Below are 24851 nucleotides of genomic sequence, written 5' to 3'. Positions count from 1 at the left end.
TTTTCTAGTATCAAAGGGCAATTGTTTCCCAGAAGAAGAACTATTTCAGGTCTTCCTAAAAGTATATTTCTTATTCAGTAGAGTCTGAATCTGTACAAAAAGATACAAAATCACATGAATTAAAGAAGAGAACTTCTGTTTTGTATATCTAGGATACATATACACAATATATATGTGTTATATATTTACACTCTATGTATTTTTAGATATCAATCAGCATAAAAACAGACACATAGTGAAGGAAAAAGAACAGAGATACCAGAAATAAACCCACATATAAATAACTCATACAATTCAATAGCAAAAAACCAAACAATACAATTTTAAAATGCTCAGAGGAACTCAATAGACATTTTTCCCAAGAAGACATACAAATGGTCATCTGGTACATGAAAAGGTGTTCAAAATCACTGTTTATCAGGGGAATTCAAATCAAAACCACAGTGAGATATCATCCCACACCTGTTAGAATGGCTACAAACAAAACAAGAAGAAGAAGAAGAAGAAGAAGAAGAAGAAGAAGAAGAAAAAGAAGAAAGAAAGAAAGAAAGAAAGAAAGAAAGAAAGAAAAGAAAAGAGAAAAGAAGAGAAAAAAGAAAAGAATTAACAAGTGCTGGTAAGATTGTAGAGAAAAGGAAAGTTGTGCACTATTGATGGGAATGTAAATTGGTTTAACCCCCAAGGAAAACATACTGGACAGTCTTCAAAACATTTTTTAGTATTTATTTATTTATTTATTTATTTATTTATTTATTTATTATTTATTTATTTTAGAGATTGGGGGAGGGTGGAGGGGGGTCTGGCAGGGGGAGGAGCAGAGGGAGAGAGAGAATCCTTGGGCAGACTCCCACTGAGCGTGGAGCCCACTGCAGGGCTGAATCTCACAATCCTGAGATCATGACCTGAGTTAAAACCAAGAGTGAGATGCTTAACTGACTGAGCCACCCAGGTGCCTCCTTCAAAAACTTTTTTTAAAAAATTAAAACTTGAACTACCATATGACCCAGTAATTCTAGTTCTGCTTATATACCTAAATGAAATTAAAGCAGGATATCAAATAGATATCTGTATTTCCACATTCAGCACAACATTATTCACAGCAACTAAGATATGGAAAAAATCTAAATGTCCATCAATGGATGAATGGGATAAAGAAGATGTGATATATATGGGATATCATTCAGCCTTGAGAAAGAAGGAAATCCTGCCATTTGTGACATGCATGGAACTTGAGGGCATTATACTAAGTAAAATAAGGTAAAAAAAGACAAATACTACATGGTATCACCTATATGCAGAATCTAAAAAATAATAAATTGAATAAATTAAAAAGTCAAACTTCTAAAAACAGAGAATAGAATAATGGTTGCCAGGGGCTGGGTTTGGGCAGTGTGAATATGGAGAGGTTGGTAGAAGGGTACAAACTTTCAGTTATAAAATGAGGACAGTCTGAAGATATAATGTAAAATATGGTAAATCTGATTGATAATACTATATTAAATAATTGATATTTGCTTAGAACTTCTTTCATCCAAAAAATATGTGAAGTGGTAGATATATTAATCAGCTAGATGGGAAAATATTTTCGTAATATGTATGTATATCGAATCACCACAATGCACACCTTAAATAACAATTTTATGTCAATTATACCTCAATGAAGCTGAAATTAAAAAAAAAAGAATTAGGGGTGCCTAGGTGGCTGAATCAGTTAAGCGTCTGCCTTTGGCTTGGGTCATGATCCTGGAGTCCCGGGATCGGGCCCCACATTGGGCTCCCTGCTCAGCAGAAAGCCTGCTTCTCACTCTGCCCCTCACCCCACTTGTGTTCTCTCTCCCTCTCTCAAATTTTTTAAAAAATCTTTTAAAAAAAATAAATGAAAATAAAGAATTATTTCAAACAATTCTGTTCATATATTTGAAAAAATTGATGAAATAAGACATAGTCTTTTAACAACACAAATGGAAATAGATAGCAAGAACAGTTCTATATCAATTAAATAAATTTACAAAAACTGTCTATAAAAGAAATCTACAGGATATCATCACCATTTTGCCAAACATTTAAGGGAGAAAGAATACCAATGGTATACAAACTTCTCCAAAATAGGACAGGAAGGCCCACTTCCCAACTAACTGCTTGAACTCATCATTACCCTGTTACTAGTAATAGACAAATATATCATAAGAAAACTATAAGCCAATATGCCTAATGAATACAGATGTGAAAATTCTCAATTAAATACTATCACATCTAATTTAGCAATATGTAAAATACTTAATATGTCATAACGCAGTGGATTTTATCCTGGAAATGCAAAGTTGGTCTAACATTTAAAATCAATTATGTTTGAATTAATGTAATTCATATTGAGAGATTGAAGGATAAGAACAATATGATTATTTTAATAGATTCAGTAAACGCATTTAACAAAATTCAACAACGATTCTTTTTTTCTTTTTTTAAGATTTTATTTATTTATTTGACAGAGAGAGAGACAGCCAGCGAGAGAGGGAACACAGGCAGGGGGAGTGGGAGAGGAAGAAGCAGGCTCCCAGCGGAGGAGCCTGATGTGGGGCTCGATCCCATAACGCCGGGATCACGCCCTGAGCCGAAGGCAGACGCTTAATGACTGAGCCACCCAGGTGCCCCAACAACCATTCTTGATAAAATCTCTCCACAGGATAAAATCTCTTTTGAAGGGAATGTCCTCAATTTAATGAACATATGTACAGAAAAGACCCATAGATGGTATCATACTTAGTGGTAAAAGACTAAATTCTCCCAAAGATTAAAAACAAGGCAAAGATATCTAGCCTTACCACTACTATAACTGAATGTCATTTATATTAGTACCAAAATGTATAATTATTATGTATAGACTATTACCCAAAATTTTGTGTTTTGAAAACTATAAATCATTAAGAAGAAATCAAAGACCCAAATAAATAAAGATATATACAATGGAAAATTCGAAAACTTGAGATGTCAATTCCCTGCCTCCAAACTGATTTGCAGATACAGTGTAATTCCAATAAACATCATACTAGGATTTGTTTTGTAGAAGTTGACAAGCTGATACTAATATTTATGAAAAGCAGAGGAAACTAGAAGAGCAAAGCTGGAGAGCACACACTACTTTAAGACTTTCTATAAAGTTACAGTAGTCAGGACATTGTGGTGTGGCTGAAAGAATACATACAGATGAATGGAACAGAACAGTGCTCAGAAATAACACCCAAACCTATAGGAGCGATTAATTTTCAACAGCACCCAAAAGCAATTCAGCGGTAAACAGTCTTTTCAAAAAATGTGCTAGAAAACTGGACATGCACATGCAAAAAAAAAAAAAAAGCTTGGATCCTGTGATAGGCAGGATTTTGGTTCCTTTATCTTCACTTCCTGTGTTATGCCTGCAAATATGCAACTTTCATGAAAAAAAGAAATCAATGCTGCAAACAGCATTAAGGTTGCTAATCAGCTGACCTTAAAATCTGAAGACTATCATGGATTATCCAAATGGGCCCATTGCACTCACATGGGCCCTTAAAAGTGGAAAGAGAAGGCAGAAGATTTAGTTCCGAAGATGCTAAGATGGAAGAAGAGGCAGAAGCAATTAGAAATATAAATATATGTTCATTCTAAAGAAAAATACAACAAAGCATAAGGATAAAGGAAAATGTTACATATTTACAGGCACAACACCATGTCCCAGTCTTTAGGTAATAACTTCCACTCTTTGGTGAATGTACCTGAATCTTGACTGTAATATTCAGTTGGGTTCTACTCTGTTCTAATATGTATATAAAACATTATCTGGCCGTGGTTCTTCACTTGGTATTTTAGCTGAAAATTACTAAGTTTCTATTACAGAATAAACACCATATATATGTTTTTAAACCTTATTTACAAGTTTCCTCTATCATCTTCAGTGCTGACAAAATTATCTTTAAAAGAAAGGTATGACCATTTTCTCTTTCAGCATTAAAATTTTTTTGGCTCCACACCAGAATGAGTTCTAATATAAGATCTTCCCCTCTGGCACCAAACTTTCTCTCCATGCTCACTTTCAAACATCCCTCCATCCTTATCTCAAGTCACATGGGAAATGTTTCTGGCTTCCATAACATAACACAGCTTTTGAAGTGATATACTACTGAAAAAGCCTACCTACAGAAATTATTCTTCTGGGAAATTCATATCCATCCTTCAAGATCCAAATCAAATATCACCTTACTATGTAAACTCAAGGAAAATTGTCTTGTGTCTGAGCTTTCACAGTGTTCTCTCCCTCTAGAATATTTATCACACCATATCTCAATTGTGTGTTTATATATCTCATTTCTGTAATTTATCATGTTTTTCCAAGGTAAAGACCACGCTGTACTTCCAGTGCGGTTCATATAGTAAGTATTCAGTGAATGTTGAATTCATGAATAATGTGGTCAAATTAATAGAAAGCATAACCAAACTTCTCTCAACTATGTGATGAAGTCTTGGAAGGTACTTACCTTTTCACTTATATTGTGGTTTTTTTCTTATTCTGAATTAATAAGGATGCCTCTCGATTATCTACAGACCTTTGTGAGTGTATTCTCTTTGCTAGTAATTAAATAAAAGCATTTAAAAACCTATTAGAAAACTACCTTCCTTCTATCTAAAGTTTGTTTAGTGGAAAAGGTTTAGAAGATTTTTAGGAAGCAGTTTCTTCAGTCCAACATTTTATTTTTCCTAATAAACCAACTATTTCTGTAGAAAGTTACATTACGGTATTCAAGAGAAGCACATATAGCAGACAAAGTTTAAAAAATGATGTCTATCAGACAGCTTCAGAAATTAAAAAATATTTTTAAAACCTACTTATGTCTTAGGAAAAGAGAAATATAGTCTCTGATTCAATTGTAAAGAACTGGATGAATATAAAATGAATTTTAATGAAGAAATTTGGGTATGTCAATTCATAAAGGCATAATAATCCTTTTTTTCTCAAAGAAAAAAATACAGAAATCAATTAAAACATTTAAATATGAAAAACCAAAGGGAACTGGGTGGGGAGAAGCAAGAGAGGAAAGGAACTGGAGTTTCTTGGGAAGGAAGCCCCCCCGCCGCCATGTCCCCGTGCCCATGAGTGAATGGGCTTGAGGCCTGGGATACTGGCTCACACCGTGAGTTTGCAGTGACATAGCTCCTTGTAGATCTGCCGACGAAGTTTGGGCATGTCCTGCTGGGTGAAGCTGAATGGCTGAGGCAGGGCCAGGTGCTTGCAGCACTGTAACACAAAGGCACCCCAGTCACTGTCATTATTCTGCCTGGCCACGTTCATTTTGAAATAACCTTTCCAGCCCTGGTGGAAATCCAGCCGGTCTTTCTTCACTGCTTCTGCCTGTATGTACTTGGCAATATGCTTAGGGCAGCGGCGGCTTAGGGTGCGCTGCGAGTCGAAGTAGGCGATGGTGCGACGCCTCACGTCGACAGAGATGAGGGACTAATGCACCTCCAGGTGGATGGGGATTAGCAGTTGCTCCTGATTGAAGATGTCCACGTTTTTGGTCCACCTTTTCACCCCATTGAGTGTATAAATGATGAAAAATGGAGATTTATCAGTGGCTATTAAGCAAATACCCTAGCAATGCCATGAATGCATGACTTTAGTTCGAATCCTGCCTGAAATGACTATGTGAATTCAGGAATTTATTACTCTTCATGTATAACTTTCTGACTTCTGAGCACTTTTTCTTTCTACTGCTGACACAGTTCTATTTATTAGCCACAAAGTTACAATTTTGCAAAACTGCAATTTGATTAGTTCTATTTGACAGATACTGTAATTCATTGGGAGGAAACTATAGTATATAAGGCTAACCATTTGCAAAAGCACAAAGTTATGGAAATTGGATACATCTTTCTGATCAGTAGAAAGCTAAGTGAACTCCTGAAAAGAGCCATAAACATTTATGACTCTGTTTAAGGCAGTAGTTTCCAGACTTTTGTGATCCGTGAACTGTTTAAAGACCTTTCTTCTGGGCCAACTGAAAAAGAGATACTGAATCTGACAAATTGAGATAAAAATAATCACTGTTATTATTGATTAAACTGATAATTCTAGAGAATATGACTATATTTGTCAGCCAAATTGACATGATAACACTTATTCATGAATGAGATAGACTTATTTGTTCAACTGAGGGCAGTGTACATCACAGACTACCCCCTTTAAGAAACCGTGCCTTCAAATATCACACCAGAAAGGAATTATGTACAATGTGTGTTTCTTGAGGGTAAGTGTTCCCCCAAAACAGAGTTGAAAAGGCATGCACAGTTTCTTCTCCCAATCTCAAAAAGATATCATTTTTCCTTTCCTGGGTAGAGGATCTAAGAGGACAGATGTGTTGCTCTAGGGAAGCTTTTTTCACATAGTAGTCAGAGAAGTGGAAGACACTAACCCTCGTTTTTTGTATTTCTATATAAAGATACAGAAAGCAGCAATCCACTATTAGTATCACTTCATGATAAAGAGGGGAAAAGGTTCTGGCGTCTGGTTCCTGAGTTGTCCTGTCAGTCTTCCCCAGAACCTGCAGGTTTATAACTTATTACACCTGGTCATGTATCCTATGTTGGTATCTCCTGCTCACATCTGAGTTCTCCCCACTCACCCCAAGTCACCTGGATATCCACAAGGCTGCAAATCCCAAATCTAATCCAGTACTTCCCAAACCATGTGTGAGGAAGATGAGTTTTTATCTCAATTTGTAGTTGATGATTAATTTTGTGAAATGAAAACCAGAAACATGAACAAATGCATGAATGTCTTGTCAATTTCAAATTACTGTTGTAGTTTCTAAACGTATACTTTAATTTCTATCCTTCACTGGTGGTGCTGCAGTGTTGATTCTCAAGTCTTGAGTCAGCCTTGCATACCTCAGATAAATCCCACTTGATTGTGGTGTATAGTTTTTTTTATACATTGTTTGATTCAATTTGCTAATATTTTGTTGAAGATTTTTTCATCTATGTTCATTAGAGATAATAATCTATTGTTTTCTTCTGGAGTTTTTGTCTGGTTTTGGATTAGGGTAATAATGCTGGCCTCAAATAAAGAGTTAGAAAGTGTTCCTTCTGCTTCTATCTTCTAAAAAAAAATTGTAGACAATTGGTATAATTTCTTAAATATTTGGTAGAATTCATCAGTGAACCCACCTGGCCTGGTTCTTTCTGTTTTGAAAGTTATTATTTATTTATTTATTTATTTATTTATTTATTTATTTATCTATTTATTTATTTTACTAAATATAGCCCTATTTTGTCTACTTCTTGGATGAGTTTTACCAGATTATGTCTTTCAAGGAATTGGGCCTTTTCATGTAGGTTATCAAATGTGTGGTCATTGAGTTGTTCATAGCGGTCCACCTTTTATCCTCTTGATGTCCATGTAGTAATGTTCCCTCTTTCATTTCTTATATTAGTAATTTTTGTCTTTTCTCTTTATTTCTTAGTTAGCCTGGTTAAAGGCACATCAATTTTATTGATCTTTTCAAAGAGCCATCTTTTGATGTCATTGATTTTCTCTGTTGATTTCTTGCTTTCAATTTCATTGATTTTGACCCAGTTCATATAATTTTTCTTTTTCTTACTCTGGATTTAATTTACTCTTATTTTCTAGTTTCCTAAGGTGGAACTTTCTATTATTGATTTTAGATCTTTCTTTTTCCTAATATATATATTCAATAAATTTCCCTCTAAGCACTGCTTTTGCTGTATCCCACAAATTTTGGTAAGTTGTGTTTTCAGTTTCATTCAATTTACTTTTACATTTCTCTTGGTATTTCTACTTTGACCCAGGTGTTACTTAGAGTTGTGTTGTTATATCATCACACATTTTGGTATTTTCCTACTATTTTTCTGTTACTGGTTTTCAGTTTTATTCCACTGTGGTCTGAAAGTAGACATTATAGGATTTCTGTTCTTTTAAATTTATTTAAGTGTTACGGCCCACAGTGTGATCTGTCTTGGGTAATGTCCCATATAAGATTAAAAAGAATGTATATCCCGCTATTGTTGAATGAAGTAATCTGTAGATGTTCACTATATTCAGTTGATGAATGGTGTTGTTGAGCTTAACTATGTCCTTACTGATTTTCTGCCTGTGAGATTCATCCATTTCTGATAGAGGGGTGTGGAAATCTCTAACCATAATAGTGAATTCCTCTATTTCTCCTTACCGTTCTATCAGTTTTTGCCTCACATCTTTTGGCATTCTGTTGTTAAGCAAATACACACTAAGGATTGTTATGTTTTCTTGGAGCATTAATCCCTTTATCATTATAAAATGCACAGGTAAATTGTGATTCTGCGTATCTGTCAGTCTCTACAATTTTGAGGGCAGTAGTTTGCCTTGACTATAAGACCTTCTCTTATGACCTACGAAGAGTTCTTGATTTTTCAGTTTGTGAAATTTTTTACTTGCTGTTAGGACAGAATGGTGACTTCCAAGCCTCTTATATGCCATAACAAGAAACAGGAAGGCATTTTTAAACTAAAACAATTAATAGAGAAAGTTGGTCACAGAAAGGTTGAAGAGTAAAACAATTAAAAAAAACCCCAAAACATTGAGGTAACAAGAAATGATTACAAGAAGCAGCTAATAGTCCTAGGCCTGAAGATACAAAGAGAAGAGTTTAGATGGGGCTCTCAGAACCTAGGAATTCAAAGGGATTCCGCATATCTGGATTTGGACTTCTAAAGCAAGAAGACTGCCCAGCAGTGGTTGTACCCCTAAGAAAACTCAATGAATCTGACTGCTTCAAAAGAAACAGAAGCTCATCCCAAATGCCAAGGAAACAGTCATTGCTGGGTGATATTAATAAGAACAGAAAAAAAAAAAAAAGGTAAAAAGTAGTCCCTTCTCTCCTCTCCCTGCCCAACAGTTTCTGTCTAGCGCTCTGCACTCAGGGATATGACCTAACATGAAGCACTTGCTAAGGAATAGAACTGATTTACAAATCTGAGGCTCAGAGTTGAATAGCAGAGGGTATAAGAATCGATGTGAAGCTGAGAGAAAACTGAAGCATAGAAACCAGCTTTATTTTGTTTAGACATCTACCCAAAGATCCAATATGATTTACTTAAAAGTCCATCCCACTCCACGCTTTTTTGAGCTTCAAATTTATCATATACTAAATTTCCATCGAGTATTTGATTCTTTTTCTGAACTTTTTATATGGTTCCACTTGTCTGATTTTTTTTTTCAATGTATCAGTACCACACTGCCTTAATTATTGAAGATTCATGAAGATCTTTTTTTTAATGCAGGCATTCTCAAGGTTTCTGTTCTTATTAGTATGCTCTTATTTTATGCTTTTCCTTGGTGAAAAAAAAAATATTCATGGTTTCAACTATTACTTCTGAACTGGTAACTGATGAAAATATGTCACTAAAACAGGCATTCCTCTAAAATTTCTATATTAGACTTCCTACTAAACATTTCACCCTGATGTCTCACAAAGTCCCTCCGTTTTTAGAAGTTCAAAGTTAAACCTAAATAAATCATTATCTTCTCTATCTCAACCACTTTGTACTTTACACATATTCTTCCTCTCGATTCATTATCTTAGTGAAGGATAAAACTGCTCTACTGGACCAAAATAGAAACTAGGAATCATACTCTTCTCCTCCTCCTTCATTATACCCACATCATGTTCCACATTCTGTAGATTTACATCTTAAATACCCAGTGCCCTCATACACCTCCACTGCTCTTATGCCCTGCAGTAACATTCCACGGGACCTCCAGACTTCCAAGGTTGCCTATTGAAAATCATTATTCTACAAAGCTGGCAGACTGATCATTTTAACTGGGAAATCGGATCATGCTTGGTTTGCCTCAAACCCATCAATAACCTACCACTACCTTCAGGTTAAGATCCTATCTCCTAGGTGTAATTTATAATCTCATTTTCTGGCCTGTGCACATATTTCTAATCTAATTATTCATTATTTACCCCACACGTCTGCAGTTCACTTGAGCTGGTTTTTTTCTTCCACGTATTTTTTTTTCCTTTGCTTATTGCATTACTTTTGTAACACAAATCAGACCCAGTTTAATATAAACTTGTCTTCAAGACCAGGTAGAGTTCACACCATCAGTGTATGTTTACAATATTTTTATCATGATAAAATATACATAACATTTACCACTGTAACAATTTTTAAGTGTATAGTTTAGGGGCATTAAGTATATTTACCTTGTGGTGTAGCTCTCAACACGATCTACGTACAGTGGTTTTTTTCATCTTCTCAAACTGAAACTCCATTAAACTCCCATTCTCCCCACATCCCAGCCCTTGGCAAACACCATTCTACTTTCTGTCTCTAAATTTGACCATTCTAGGTGCCTCATAGATGTGGAATCATATAGTATTTGTCCCTTTGTGACAGGCTTATTACACTTAGCATAATGTTCTTAAGGTTCATCCACGTTGTAACATGTATCAGAATTCCCTATATAAAGATGAAAACTATTTCATTGTAAGTTCATACCACACTTTGTTTATCCATTCGTCGATTGGTGGACACCTGGGTTATTTCCAATTGTGGGCTATTGCAAATAATGCTGCTATAAACATGGGTGTACAAATAGCTGTTTGAATTCTTGCTTTAAGTTTATGAGTACATACCCAGAAATGGAATTTCTGGATCATATATTGAATCTATTTTTAAGTTTTTGAGGAAGCTCCATACTGTTTTCCACAGCAGCTGCACCATTATACATTCCTACCAGCAATGCACAAGAGTTCCTATTTCTCCACAGCCTGTCATTTGTTTTTGTTTTTGTTGTTGTCTGTTTTGTTTTTGATAAAAGCCATCCTAATGCGTGAGAAGTGGTATTGCATTGTGGTTTTGATTTGCATTTCCCTAAAGATAGTGTGCATCTTTTTATGCACAGATTGACCATTTGTATATTTTCCTTGGAGAAATTTCTATTTAAGTACTTTGCCCATTTTTAAATGTGGATGTTTTGTTGGTTTTGGTAGTTGAGTTGTAGGAGTTATTGACATATTCTGGATATTAACCCTTTAATCAGATATATGATTGTAAGTATAGTCTCATTCTATGGGGTGCTTTATCACTCTGTTGACAGTATCCTTTGATGCCACAAAAGTTTTTAATTTTCATGTAGCCCAATTTATCCATTTTTTTTTTCTTTTGTGCTTGTGCTTTTGGTGTCGTATCCAAGAAAGACCTTCCTAATTAGGAGGGCATGTTCTGAGCTTTGACATCAGCCCATGGTGAAGGCTAAATGTTTCTGCCAGGCCTTTCCTAAGCATGTGTCCTCTAGGCCTATGTGTGTGCTTCCCTGGTATACACAGCTGCTTTTAAATGTCTTGATTTCCTTAGTATTTTCATCCCTGCTTCTTCTTGGGGCTTTAGCTGTTCTCCTGTATTTCCCAATCAATAATCTCTTGCCCCAGGTATCTCTGGGTCAGTAGCCCTCTTGAAGTTTTCACTAAATGTGCCCTTAACATCCAGAGTCTTCTCCCAGCCTGAGATCTGATCCGTGGGCTCTGAGCTATGAGACATGAAGATCAATCGGGCAGCCCCCAAACTGGTTAGAACACTGCAGATCAGGCTCACTACGCTTTCTCAGCTTGTGCAATGGAACTGGGAGACTGCTGCTTCCATCAAAGTACCCCATGCCCTGCTGGGGAGGGGTGGAGCAAGTGTGAGCACAAATGCCACAAAATTTCCCACCACTCTGAAAGTAGCACTTTCTTGATTGAGTTCTCACTTGTCTGCTGCAAAGCTCTGACTGATTTTCTGAGCTTTGACAAAGTTACATTGGCCAGTCTTCAACTGTTTATTTGATATTCCCATGTGGGAAGGAGAGCCTGGGGCTCCCCAGTTTGTCATCTTGCTTCAGGTTCTCCCACTGGTGTTTTTACTATCTGAATCCACAATGTCCCAGACCATAGAGAAGAGATTATAAATGACTGTCAGATAAAGGGTAAAAGAGTTAGGAATGTGTACTAACAGGAATAGAGTAACTGATCCATTGGACGTTTGCTTCCCAGTATGTAGCTCTTTGTCTAAGTTCCATAATGAAGTCTTGTTTAGTACAAGTTATTGTGATTTTATAGGGAATACAATTCAAATGGTGATAAATGGTTGCTATTGATGACATCTTCCAAAAAGTTTCCAAGGGGTGATCATCATGGAAGATATTTATTTTGAATGTTTTAACAGATACAGTCTTGGGCATCTAACAGGAAATGCAAGTTTTGTGGCCAAATGGAGAGGTGTGTGGGTATTTTCAGCACCCTCCCCGGAAATAATACCAATATAGGCAACTGCATATTTCACTTATGGATGAAACTGTTCATTGAAACTTGAGAGAGTTAAATGCAGAGATTCATCTGGACTATAAATGTAAATGAAAGGACAGGTAAGGACACTTTCTTCTTTCCCTGCTCTCCCAGGATTAGAAAACATGATGTCATGTGTGTACTCAGTGATGCCCTTTACTGCCCATAACAGAAAGCTGTGGTCACTAATGGCAGATGTCCATTAACTTGCTGTGACTCACTTGAGAAAATCAATCTGAAAATAGAGGATATAACTCTATATTGAAAGGATGCTATTCCGGAACCACTACTACTTATAAGAGTTATAATCTTCATATTTCTCCACGAGGCTCACAGTTCAATGGTGATTTTTATCTTGGTTGAGTGGAGCTGAGAAGAGCAATTAAAAAACTAATTGCATCTAAGTAAATAGTCAACATTGTACAATTCATCCAAAGAGAAAAGGAAAAATAGAATCTCTGTGCCAAGTGCTCCTCAAATACATTATTTCCTTTACTAATATCTACATTATGAGCTGACAATGGATTTTATATATACATATACATACATATACTAGATGTGTATCATATAGTATATTTTATATGTGTGTGTATATATATGTGTCATGATATATATGTGCATGTATATATATAATGCAGAATGAATAGGGGTAATAATCAAAATATTTAATAACTAGTCAGGTAGATATACAGCAATTAGAATGGACACTGCATTGGAGAAGGGTTTGGATGATCACTACTTACTGTTACTCCTGTAAATGATGGATCCTTCTTGGGAAGGTTGTAGAAGAAGCAGTTGGACCACAAGTGACCTGGGGACAGTAGTATGGAAACATTTCAGTATTTCAAAAACAAGTACTGCCAAACTGAAGATTGGCTTGAATGTGTAGACCTATATTACAAACCATTCTTGTCGATACTAGCACAAATCAGGTTAAAAACATTCCATATATTAATATAGAGTGTTACATTATATATTTTGTAACAACTTCCTAAGTTGTCAAATAGGCCTATAATCCCCACTTTGGAAATAAAGAAACTCAGAGAGTGAAACTACTTGCTTGAGGTAACAATTTTTTAATACTTTGAATTGTAATGAATGACTGCAGTTGTAGGGAGCAGTCTTGGTTAGCTCCACCAAGCCTTAAAGATTATCTAATTTAGTAAAATAATCATTGGACTAGGAATTAGGATATCTGACTACTAGCTTTCACCTGTATCATACTTTTCCTGCTTTATGTGATTAAGTCTTTTGACCTTTTTGAAACTCAACTAGCATTTACCATGATGATTATATTAGATTTTTTCTGCAGTGAGTTCTTTACTATTTGTGGAAGAATTCCAAGACAGGCAGAAGACAAAGCTTTATCTCCTTCTACAGAAGTCAACTGAGGAAGATAACACCTTTCCCCAAATCACAGAAAATACAGGGTCAACTGGATGTTCCCTCAAAGATTTTAAAGCTTGAGAGAATGTCACACAAAAGCATAGCATTCTATAAGAGATATTTTTTAAATTTTTATTTATTTATTTTAGAGAGAGAGAGTGCAAGTAGGGGGAGGGAGAGGGACAAGAAGAATCCCCACTGAGTGTGGAGCCTGATGTGGAGCTCAATCCCACTACTTTGAGATCATGACTTGGGCTGAGATTAAGAGTTTGACACTCAACCAACTAAGCCACCCAGACACCCCTACAAGGGATTATTTTTAATGACACCAATGGCTCAACTGAACATTCAGTGATATGGTGGTCTGGCCTCAGATTTAACAGGTCCAGAACCATTGCACCAAATTCCTAGGTTTAAAAGCAATAGCTATAGTAGCATCCTAAAGTAAATGTTCACATGGCAAAGCTGGGCTCCCCTTTACTTTCTGCCTGAACCAATTCTGCTTTCTAATTTTTTTTAAGATTTTATTTATTTATTTATTTGAGAAAGAGCAAGCATACGAGTGGGGGGAGGGGCAAAGGGAGAATGGTGGGAATCTCAAGTAGAATCCACACTGAGTGTAGAACCAAATATGGGTCTCGATCTCATGACCCTGAGATCATGACCTGAGCTAAAACCAAGAGTCAGACACTTAACCAACTAAGCCACCCAGGTGTCCCTCCTGCTTTCTAATTAATTCCATTTGTGGCTTGAAACTAGTTCACACAATTATTTCTCTTAAGTTAAAGAGAGATACTCTGCATTGTAAGCCATGAAGAATGATGACTAATAAAACTGGTGTCACTACCAAGTTTCAGGAAAATGGTTAAATCTGGGATTGGTAAGCTGGTCCACTTAGGATGAAAGCAGAGAAAATTCAACTATCTCTACACAAGTCAGCCCTTAGTAAGCAATGGCAAAACATCTAATAAAATGATGAGTTGTGGAGCCGCCTGGGTGACTCAGTCGGGTTAAGCATCTTCCTTTGGCTCAGGTCATGATCCCAGGGTCCTGGGATTGAGCTCTGCATCAGGCTCCTTGCTCAGTGGAGAGCCTGCTTCTCTCTCTCCTTCTGCTGCTCCCTCTGCTTGTGCCCTCTCTCTCTCTTTGTCAAATAAATAAATAAAATCTTTTAAAACATTTAAAAAATAAAAAATTATCAGTTGTGGACACCAGAATGAAGTATCCAATGAAGTCAAAGCTTTAGTCTTTCAAGGGCATGAGGAAAATAAAGACTGCGGTGGTGGTGGGTGGGTCTACTTCCAGTCTTTTTACACAGATTAGAAAGAATATCAAACTCATATTCTTAAAAGCACAGCACATGAAAATTGAAGCTTATGGACTCTCAATCACTGTACTAACACATCACTTATATCCTAGAGAGGCATGGTTAAGAGAGCTGAAAGCCAAATGCAAAGTTTGACCTTGCATGTGGAGAACTTAAGTTTCAGTTAAATTCACAAGGCATTTATGAGGGAAAAATGAAACATCTTTTTCAAGAATTGGAATGAAAAGATTAGAAGGCCTTTGGAAGAGTCTAAATATTACCAAAGCCTTTAGTACCCCATCACCCGAACCTTCCATACCAGCTGCAGCGTTCTGCCTTCTGTCTGATAAGGTTGTTTTGGCCATTTTGAAAACACTATGGTCCTCTTTCAGAGAGATTTACTATGTAAAGGCAAAATGCCAAGATAAAGAAATTCATCCCAAAAGAAAGAACAAGAAAAGATCACAGCCAGGGATCTAATCAAAACAGATATAAGTAATACGCCTGATCCAGAATTTAAAGCAACAATCATAAGCATACTGGCTGGGCTTGAGAAAAGCATGGAACACATTAGGGAGACCCTTACACCACAGAGACAAAAAGAGCTAAAATATAATCAGGCCAAAACAAAAAATAAAATAAGCAAGATTTGAAACTGACTGGATGTAATAACCACAAGAATGGAAGAAGCAGCAGAGGAACAAATAAGTGATATAGGAGATAGAACAATGAGAAATAATGAAGCTTCACAAAAGACAGAAAAGAATTTTGGATTACGGAAGTAGACTTAGGGAACTCAGTGACTCCATCAAGCTAATTATATTTGTATGATAGGAGTCCCAGAAGACGAAGAGAGAGAAAAAGGATCAGAAGGTTTATTTGAGGAAAATATAACTGAAAACTTCCCAATCTGGGAAAGGAAACAGACATCCAAATCCAGGAGGTACAAGAGAACTCCCATCAAAATCAACAAAAGTAGGTCAACACTAAGACATATTATAGTTAAATTTGCAAAACAGAGTGATAAAGAAAATATCCTAAAAGCAGCAAGACGAAAAAAGTCCCTAACTTACAAGGGAAGACAAATAAGCAGCAGGTCTCTCCACAGAAACTTGACAAGCCAGAGAAAGTGGCATGATATATCCAATGTGCTGAATGAGAAAAATCTGCAGTAAGAATACTCTGTCCAGCAAGGTTATCATTCAGAATAGAAGGAGAGATAAAGAGTTTCTCAGACAAACAAAAACTAAAGGAGTTTGTAATCACCAAACCAGCCCTGTAAGAAAAATTAGAGGGGACTCTTTGAGTGGGAAAGACCAAAAATGACAAAGACTAGGAGGAACAGAGAAAAATCCCCAGAAACAATGACTAAACAAGTAATAAAGTAGCACTAAATACATATCTATCAACAATTACTCTGAATGTAAATGTACTAAATGCTCCAATCAAAAGACATAATATGTCAGAACAGATGAAAAAAAAAAAAGACAAGATCCATCTATACGCCGCCTACAAGAGACTTATTTTAGACCTAAAGACAGTAGCAAATTGCAAGTGAGGGGATGAAGGGGATGCCTGGGTGGCTCAGTCAGTTAAGCAGCTGTCTTCTGCTCAGGGCATGATCTCATGGGTCCTGGGCTTGAGCCCCATGTCCAGCCTCCTATGCTTCCTACTAGTAGGAGTCTGCTTCTCCCTCTGCCTCCCCCACACGCTCATGCTCTCTCTCTCTCTCTCTTTCTCTCAAGTAAATAAATAAAATCTTAAAAACAAAAAGTGAGGGGATGGAGAAACATCTGTCATGCAAATGGACATCAAAAGAAAGCCAAAGTAGCAATACTTACATCAAACTAGATTTTTAAACCAAACACTATAACAAGATCACTATTCAAGCCCATTCATATCACTCTTCATTGAACACACACACATACCTAGCATGGGATTCTAGTAAATTCTAGAGACTCATTATAAAATAAAACCTGAGATATGAAGATTTACATAACAAAAATTAAGACTTTATTTGCCATCTGTTAAAGTCTGGAGATTCTATACAGGAAATCACTTTTATTTTTTTAATTTTTAATTTTTTTTTCTGGGGGGGTTGCAGAGGGAGTGGAAGAGGAAGAATCCTAAGCAGACTCTACACCCATCACGGAGCCTGAGGCAGGGCTGAATCTCAGGACACTGAGATCATGGCCTGAGCCCAAATCAAGAGATGGATGTGCTTAACCAACTGAGCCACCCAGGTGCCCCGACTTTCATTATTTTAAACCAATAAGGAAAGAATGTAAATTTAGATTGTGCTGAAATTATTGACATGTATGCACTTAACAAGTTGCTATGAGAGTGAGAGGCTGGGCAGCTTTCAGTTGTTTATTCCTGGGTTGGTTGCCTGAAGCTTGTCTCCAAATTAGTCCCTGCAAACTAAATTTGAATGCTGGAAGTCTCTTTATAAAATTTAGAGTAAGGGACCCATTCAACATACATTTATTAAATGCTTACTCTGTGGCCAGCATTCTTCTAGGGCCTGGCCAAACAACAATGAACAACAAAAAAAGAAAAACAAAATCATCTCTGCCCTCACGGAGCTTAGAATTTTGTGAGCAGACACCAACAATAGGCAGACTCAAAATAAAAATATAACGAGTCATGATAAGTCCTGTGGGGAAAAGTAAAAACTGGAACAGGGTTTAGGGAGTTCTGGTAGAAGGATTAACTTTATCCCATTCCACCTTGGAAAGAGTTATGTGGAAGTCCCTGTTGAAACAGTAAAGCAAAAGCAATGCCTGATTTTTGAAGAGATCACAGAAATCGTCACCAAAGATTGAGGAATATGGATTCACACAAATACTAGCTTATGATTGGGACAGGAGATGAATGAAACATGGAGCATGGCAGGCACTGAGTAAAAATCAAGTGGTGTTTACAATCTGCTATACCAGATACTGCCTCTTTTCTGAGACAATGAATGTAATCTCTGACGTGCCACACCACTCTTCTGGGGGGCATTTTTGTTCACTCCACAATAACAAAGAACATATAAATAGGTTCCCCTGACAGAGCACACAGTCCTTCTTTCTTTGCCACAGTTTTATCGACGGAGATCTTGACCACTTCACCATTCAGTGAACATCATTGTCTGGAATTACAGGGGTTTATCATGCATTCCAGAAAGGAAAAAGAAGAATCTAAATGTTTGAGTATAGTTGATACACCTGGAGGGTAAGCACGAGCTATTATATATACAAGGAGTGGTCCAAGTGTGTTGTCTGGGAGTACAAAGGTCTGGGTCAATGGAGTCAAGGCTGTTGGTGGTCCACCCAAATCCCAGTTAGCAGTCAGGTGCCCTCATGTCCCAGTGCTGCAAGGGTTGGCTGCTAACACCTTGCAGATGGACCCTCCTGAGAATTTCTGTCGCTTGTTAGAAGTCTCCTTAGCATGGATGATCATTGAGGCAGTTGAGAAATGCCGCTGAAGTTATGCCCTACCCTAGGGGCCGTCTGCAGGCAATGACTGACTGGGATGGAGGTACCAAAGGTGAGTCCCTTTGCCTCCAAGTGACATAATTTGTGGTGCCATTTATACTCCAGCTGGATGCTAAACCTCAACTGAAACCACTCCTTTGACCCTGTTTTCCACGCTCCCTCAGTAAATCACTGGCACATGAACACTTATCTCAGGGTTTGCTTCCAGGAACCCAGACCTAAGATGATTATGTTGCCATATCACCTATAAAGTAAACTGCGACTGCCAGTCTTCAACTGGAATTTATGTCGACAGTGCTCTATTTACTAATCCATGACTGTGGGTGAGTGTACTTTAGGAAAACTGCCTTCAAAATGACTTAAAAGATTTTTAGTTAAATCTTTAAAACCTATATAATAATATTAGTACATGATTAAAAGCACTGTTACATATATTACCTCATTTAACCATCACAACATCCCTGAAAGCAAATATCATTACCTACATTTTATGGATAAGGAAATAAAGAAATTAAGATCCTGAAAGTCTATCAGGTGTCTTGTCTAAGAACACACTGGAAGATCAGAGGGTAGGGGCACCTGGGTGGCTGTCAGTTGAGTGGCCGACTCTTGGTTTCTGCTGAAGTCGTGATCTCAGGGTCCTGGGATTGAGTCCCACGTATGGTCCGGAGCTCAGCGGGGAGTCGGCTTCAGGATTCTCTCCCTCCCTCTGCCCCTCCCCCCACTTGCACACATTCTGTCTCTCTCTCTCTCAAATAAATAAATCTTAAAAAAAAAAAGAGAGAGAGAGAGAGTTGAAGGTAAATTATAGGTTTCAATGCCTAAGCAGTGTATTCTTCCTTCTATGTCTGAATGTCTTCCAGGTAATCATCTAGTAGAAAATCTAATCAGAATATTTTAGTGCACACATAAGCACACTGCTGGAGTAGCTCTGCTTATTCACACATGAACCAAGTAGCTTGATGTCTTGACTTTACAGCTCGTAATGCAACAACTAAGTACGCATTTATGACACCACTGGCATGATTCATTTTCTGACTGAATAACTGAAAACATTTTCATGTCCTTGAAGTTAGAAGCCATTCTGAAAAGTATGCCAACCTTAAAAAGTTTATCTTGCCAAAGCCTCGCTGTTAGGAGTGGAAGTATATGCATTACAAAACTTCATGCTGATATTTTGGTAAAAATGCTGATAAATTCAAGTTTTCACAATGGTTATGTAATTACCTAAGATAGAAAGGAGTTATCTGAAAAATCCTCCACGGATTTATCTTATATTTCTGGGATTTTGAAGTTTAACGCCTCAATTTTAAAATCTATGGAAACGAGAATGTTTCTTACGGCAGGTGTGATTCTAAAGTGGGAAGAAGGGGGGCGCCTGGGTGGCACAGCGGTTAAGCGTCTGCCTTCTGCTCAGGGCGTGATCCTGGCGTTATGGGATCGAGCCCCACATCAGGCTCCTCTGCTATGAGCCTGCTTCTTCCTCTCCCACTCCCCCTGCTTGTGTTCCCTCTCTCGCTGGCTGTCTCTGTCGAATAAATAAATAAAATCTTAAAAAAAAAAATAAAGTGGGAAGAAGGAAAGGTGCATGTGTTCATTTGTTTTCAACTGGTAATTGTTGGGGGCTTTTAAGGTTTTAAATAGGAATTAAGATATTTTGTTTATGATAAAAATATGTTCCTTCTCTTAATTAGTGAGCCAATAACTGGCCTTCCTTTTTATGTACCTAAACCAAATTATTGTGGCAAATATTTTCTGAAGAAAATAAAGCACCCATTCAACTACCTATGGCCTTTTTATCCTTACAGACTACGGATAATATAGAGAGTTCTGCATTTCTGAGGCACATACGAATTTGGCAAACACTGAGGAACCAATGTCAGGGTGTTGAGAAATTCTTACTAGACAGCATGGCCTCCCTATTGCAGATGCCATGTGTCCCCTTCTGCCTGGACTATCACTACAGATTTAATGATGCCTTCCATAGGGCAGCATCAAAACGGCTATTAAAATGGTTGTCAACTTTCTGTAGTTGCTCTTGACTTACAGGGGTGACAAGCTACACCAAGTACGTGGAAGTTCGGCATTTATGTATAAAGGTCTGGGCTGACATTAACACTTTCAATCACTTACAAGAGTTGAACCTTTTGCCTTAGGTGATTGTATGTTGAGTCTATTCTAACATAAATAAGATATAAATCCAGTGTTCTCTTCAAAAATGCTAAGATCCAGAATACAGAACCAATAACAGCCACAATCATTCCTAGTGAAGGAATTCCATTTCATTAACTTATTTCTAGACTTCAAATTGCCAAAGAGTCCTTCTATTAGTTACCAAAAACAGAACGTAGATGTAAGGGGGATAATTAAGATTTATGCACACAATCAGATACGCATCTAATGCCACCATACGCATCTATCTGGTTGTTATTAATTAATTGTTTATTCATTTGGGGAGGTTGAATTGAAGGCATCAGTCATAAGTCAATTAGTAATTGCAATATTGCTTCCATATATAGTATATATTTCTTTTAAAAGATTTATTTATTGGAGAGAGAGAGAGAGAGAGAGAGAGCGTGCGCAAGTGGCGGGAGGACGGGGGAGTGTGGAGGAGCAGAGGGAGAGGAACAAGCAGATTCAGCCCTGAGCACAAGCCCAGATTTGGGGGGGGGCGCAAGTGGCGGGAGGGGGGGGGGGGGGGGGGGGGGGGGGGGGGGGGGGGGGCAGATTCAGCCCTGAGCACAAGCCCAGATTTGGGGGGGGAGGGTACGGATCTCACAATCCTGAGATCATGACCTGAACCAAAATCAAGAGTGGGAGGCTTAACTGACTGAGCCACCCAGGCACCCCTGTAGTACATATTTTTAAATGTGGACTATAAGCATAAATGTGGACTATAAGGTGATAAATTGATATTTCAGTAACCAATCAGGAATGGGGATCAGATCCTTCCAAGAGGTAAGGCATGTCCTTGGTGTCTCAGCTGAAAATACAGTTTTGTGCCACAGCTGCTACTGCTGTTCAGGAAGGACAGGAAGGGACCCTCAAATCTGACCCAGGCATCCATTATGGCTCTTCTGGGCTAAACACTGCCTCCATCATCCTCCTCACCTAAAATGCTACTAGCTCTGAGAAGGAGCCATGACAATGGGGATTGAAAAAAGTTCAGCATTAGCTGGAGAGAGGCCCTTGGTGTGGGAGCAAAGAAAATGACCAAGACTCCTGAGGAAAGATCATGGAGAACATTCTCAGATGTCGGGGCAAACCCTTCTTTCTCTATTAAAAGTAAGGAGTGGACTTGGAAGTGGAAGTGGGGAGACAGTTCCGACACAATTGGAATATTCCTTCTGAACTCTGAGACACCAGCCCAGCAAAACAGCACAACTGCCCCCAGTAGCCTCCCAGTACCTATCACTGCACCCTGCGCCTGCCGCCACGACCACGTGAGCTGGTGATGTCTCTGCAAATTCTTCGGAGACCCAGAAGTCTCTTTTCACCTTTCCACCCTGCATTCCATTCTTAAAAACCAGCCTGAAACTGAGAGGAAAGAGAATGAGACTCACTTATCCCTACAATGTCTGGTGACTCTCTGTGCCTTACTATATTTGCATTTGAAAATTCTGTAACAGGAAGACTTATTAATTGAAGATGGAGTCAGAGGAAAATATCTGAAGTTGGCGTATAGCTCAATTAGTTTAAAATTAGAAAGAGTTTTTTCAGCAACTGAAAATTTTGCCCAAAATGTATTCATATCTCAACTCTGAAACAATTATTCTTTGTTAAGAAGGATTTAATGACAATATTCCATTTTCAATTCTTTATGATTACATTCTATTTTTGTGTTGTTATTTTAAAAAAATATCTTTTTGTTAGTTTATTTTAGAATATAACATGTTTGCATTATTATAAATTATTTTAATATAATTTTTGTGTTTATAAGTTTTATATTTAAAATTTATTAAGTTTAAATTTCACTGATTTTAGTAAACTACGAATACTATTTTAAGTGAAATAATGAGTTACTGGGCATTTTGGAAACATAGCAAATATATGCTAAAATATCGACATCATCCTTTATAGTATTACAGTCTCTTTCCTTTTTTATACTGAAGATGGTGTTGTGGGGGTTTAAGAAGGATGATTTTAGGAATAGATCTAGGTTTGAATTTTAGCACTACCCCTTATAAGCAACATGACACTGGAGAAATCAGCTGACTTCTTTCATCTTTAGTTTTTCCACGTATAAATGAGTATGATAGAACCCATCCTCATAGAGTGGAAGGTTAAAGCAAGAAACAGTACTTTAAAAGCTTAGTAGAGTGCATAAACAGCGTCCAATAAAAGGTAGCTATTTTATTAAATTCTACTAGCATACAAGGACTCAGAAATCGAACAATTACTGGGAGCACATGAACAAAGACACTTTGTATGTTATTTCATTTAATCCCCACAACAACTCCGTGCAATAGATATAATTACTAACACTATTTTATAACTGAGAAAACCAAGGTCAGAGAGATTAAATAGCTCATCCATTGAGTGTGTCTGACTGGAAACTTGTTCTTTTTCCACAACTACACTGTGCTGAGCTACTCCTTACACCAGCCAGCTCTGTGCATAGCACTTAGAAAGATTACAATTACATGCATGTGGACTTGTCCACTGTGAAGAACATTTGGATTATACTGGCTGCCCCATATCCACTCCCCTTGCTAATAACAATCTTTATTTCTTTTTGAGAAAGACCTTCGTCTCATCAGTGTTAGGAGAGATATCATTCCAGAATCACCTCCTGAGTATGGGAGAAAAGGAGAGATCCCCCTCTCCCAGACACATTCAGCAGTGGGCAGGCACAGAGTCTAAACTCTGCCAATTCTGACACTTCCAATTTTTTGCTGGGCTGCGAGTTCAGCATTAAAAGTTGGTTAATCATCTCAGAGTCAATGGCTCTGAAATAGTTACTGTACTCCTTGCTCCCCAATGTTTGTCCCTCCGGAGTTCTGCACCCCAGTCTCTGTTCATTGTGTGTTCACCCTTTCAGAACCTAGACTTTCTCTTAGCCAGTCTCTTTATCCTGTTTGCCACCAAGATTCCTAATTAATGTACCTATATTACTGTCACTTGTCTATTCCTATTCCTAGAACGTCAGTACAGATGTTTAAGAGCACAAAATGTGGAGCCACACTCCATGGGTTCCAACCCTATCTCTGCTGATCACTAGTTTCCTCATTTGTATCTACCTCATAAGGGTTGTTACGAGCATCAAAGTAGTTATTATTTGTAAGGTTCTTAGAAGAGTGTCTGGCACATAGGACATCCTACGTATATGTCTGCTATCATAATTCGTTAGTGTTGCTATTGTGAAAAAACTTAACAGTCAAAGCTGGAATCCTAAGAAACACTTTTCTGATTTTTCTACCTCCCATTTACCTCCTCCAAAAATCCAGACACTTCCCAGTTGGAGAAAAGACAAGTGAAGGCTAAGCACCTATCTTGCTGGATGATTTATAGTAGGACAGTACAGCCATCTCACAAATGTGAATTACTTCTTGGCAGTGACCCAGTCCCACTTGCCAATTACATAGTTGGAGTAACATGAATTTGATACCTCTCCCAACCCTATTAGAGCAACGTGTACTTTTTAGGATCTATTTGGTCACAGCCGTAGGAGCTCTTGCTATCATGAACTAACCAGCCTGAGGTCTGTAACTCCTGCTCTGAGAGCTTCCAGCCGATCATCTCCATCACGGGCAATTGTTCTGTGTAGAAGCATTCAGTAGATTCCACAGCTGTGAACAAATTAAGTTTGTACCCTGCTTTCTGCACTGGCTGTCAGGAAAAAGAACAGGCTGACTTTACCATGACCTTCTTGGGTTTTATAGTTCTCAGAGAGTCAGTCAGTACTGTATTTGTGACTTCAGCCTTGGGCCTGATAGGCCGTGCCCTGTGGGGTGGGCATTGTTATTTTAGGTCAGTGGGCAGCTGTAGCATTCACTCCAAGAACAGCAGAGCATGAATCCTATTTTCTTCCTTTTCTCGTTTTTTGTTTTTGTTTTTGTTTTTGTTTTTTTTTTATATCTCAGCTTCTTCTACCCAGCACCTGCTCGGTATAAACGGTGATTTCCTTTAGTGTCTGTTCTTCTACTTAGCAAGCTCATCTTTGATTGGTTTGCTTCTGGATCAGACTTTCCCTTCTCTACAATATTGCTGTTTCATTGTTTATTGCCAGAAGTGTTCAGTCCAAAGGAGCTTTGTAGGTTAAAATATATAATATCCATACAAGGAAAATAGCATATTCTATTCCTCATTTTCCAATAA

The 24851-nt window shown here is 37.6% G+C and overlaps 1 protein-coding gene across 1 annotated transcript; it reads right to left on the bottom strand.

The window, feature by feature from the left end:
- Positions 1-5111: 5111 nt before the first annotated feature.
- Positions 5112-24278, bottom strand: LOC103660758 (sentrin-specific protease 3-like). The gene is made up of 3 exons (XM_040630639.1): positions 24172-24278; positions 21942-22070; positions 5112-5462 (listed from the first exon to the last, which is right to left on the bottom strand). The coding sequence occupies exons 1-3, from the start codon at positions 24276-24278 to the stop codon at positions 5159-5161; spliced, it is 540 nt and encodes a 179-aa protein (XP_040486573.1). The 3' UTR covers positions 5112-5158.
- Between the last annotated feature and the right edge of the window lie 573 nt (positions 24279-24851).

This window comes from Ursus maritimus, unplaced genomic scaffold (assembly GCF_017311325.1).
Source record: "Ursus maritimus isolate PB19 unplaced genomic scaffold, ASM1731132v1 scaffold_16, whole genome shotgun sequence".
NCBI lineage: Eukaryota > Metazoa > Chordata > Mammalia > Carnivora > Ursidae > Ursus > Ursus maritimus.
Note: the sequence above shows the minus strand (reverse complement) of the source record. Positions and strands in the feature narration are given on the sequence as shown.

Excerpts from the sequence above, each read along its gene's own strand:
- LOC103660758 (XM_040630639.1), bottom strand. The coding sequence starts at position 24,278 with ATGGAGATGATCGGCTGGAAGCTCTCAGAGCAGGAGTTACAGACCTCA. Across the intron at positions 22,071-24,171 it reads GACCAAATAGATCCTAAAAA|TTTCAGGCTGGTTTTTAAGA; the intron begins GTACACGTTGCT and ends CTTTCCTCTCAG. Across the intron at positions 5,463-21,941 it reads GGCGCAGGGTGCAGTGATAG|GCGTCGCACCATCGCCTACT; the intron begins GTACTGGGAGGC and ends TGTCGACGTGAG.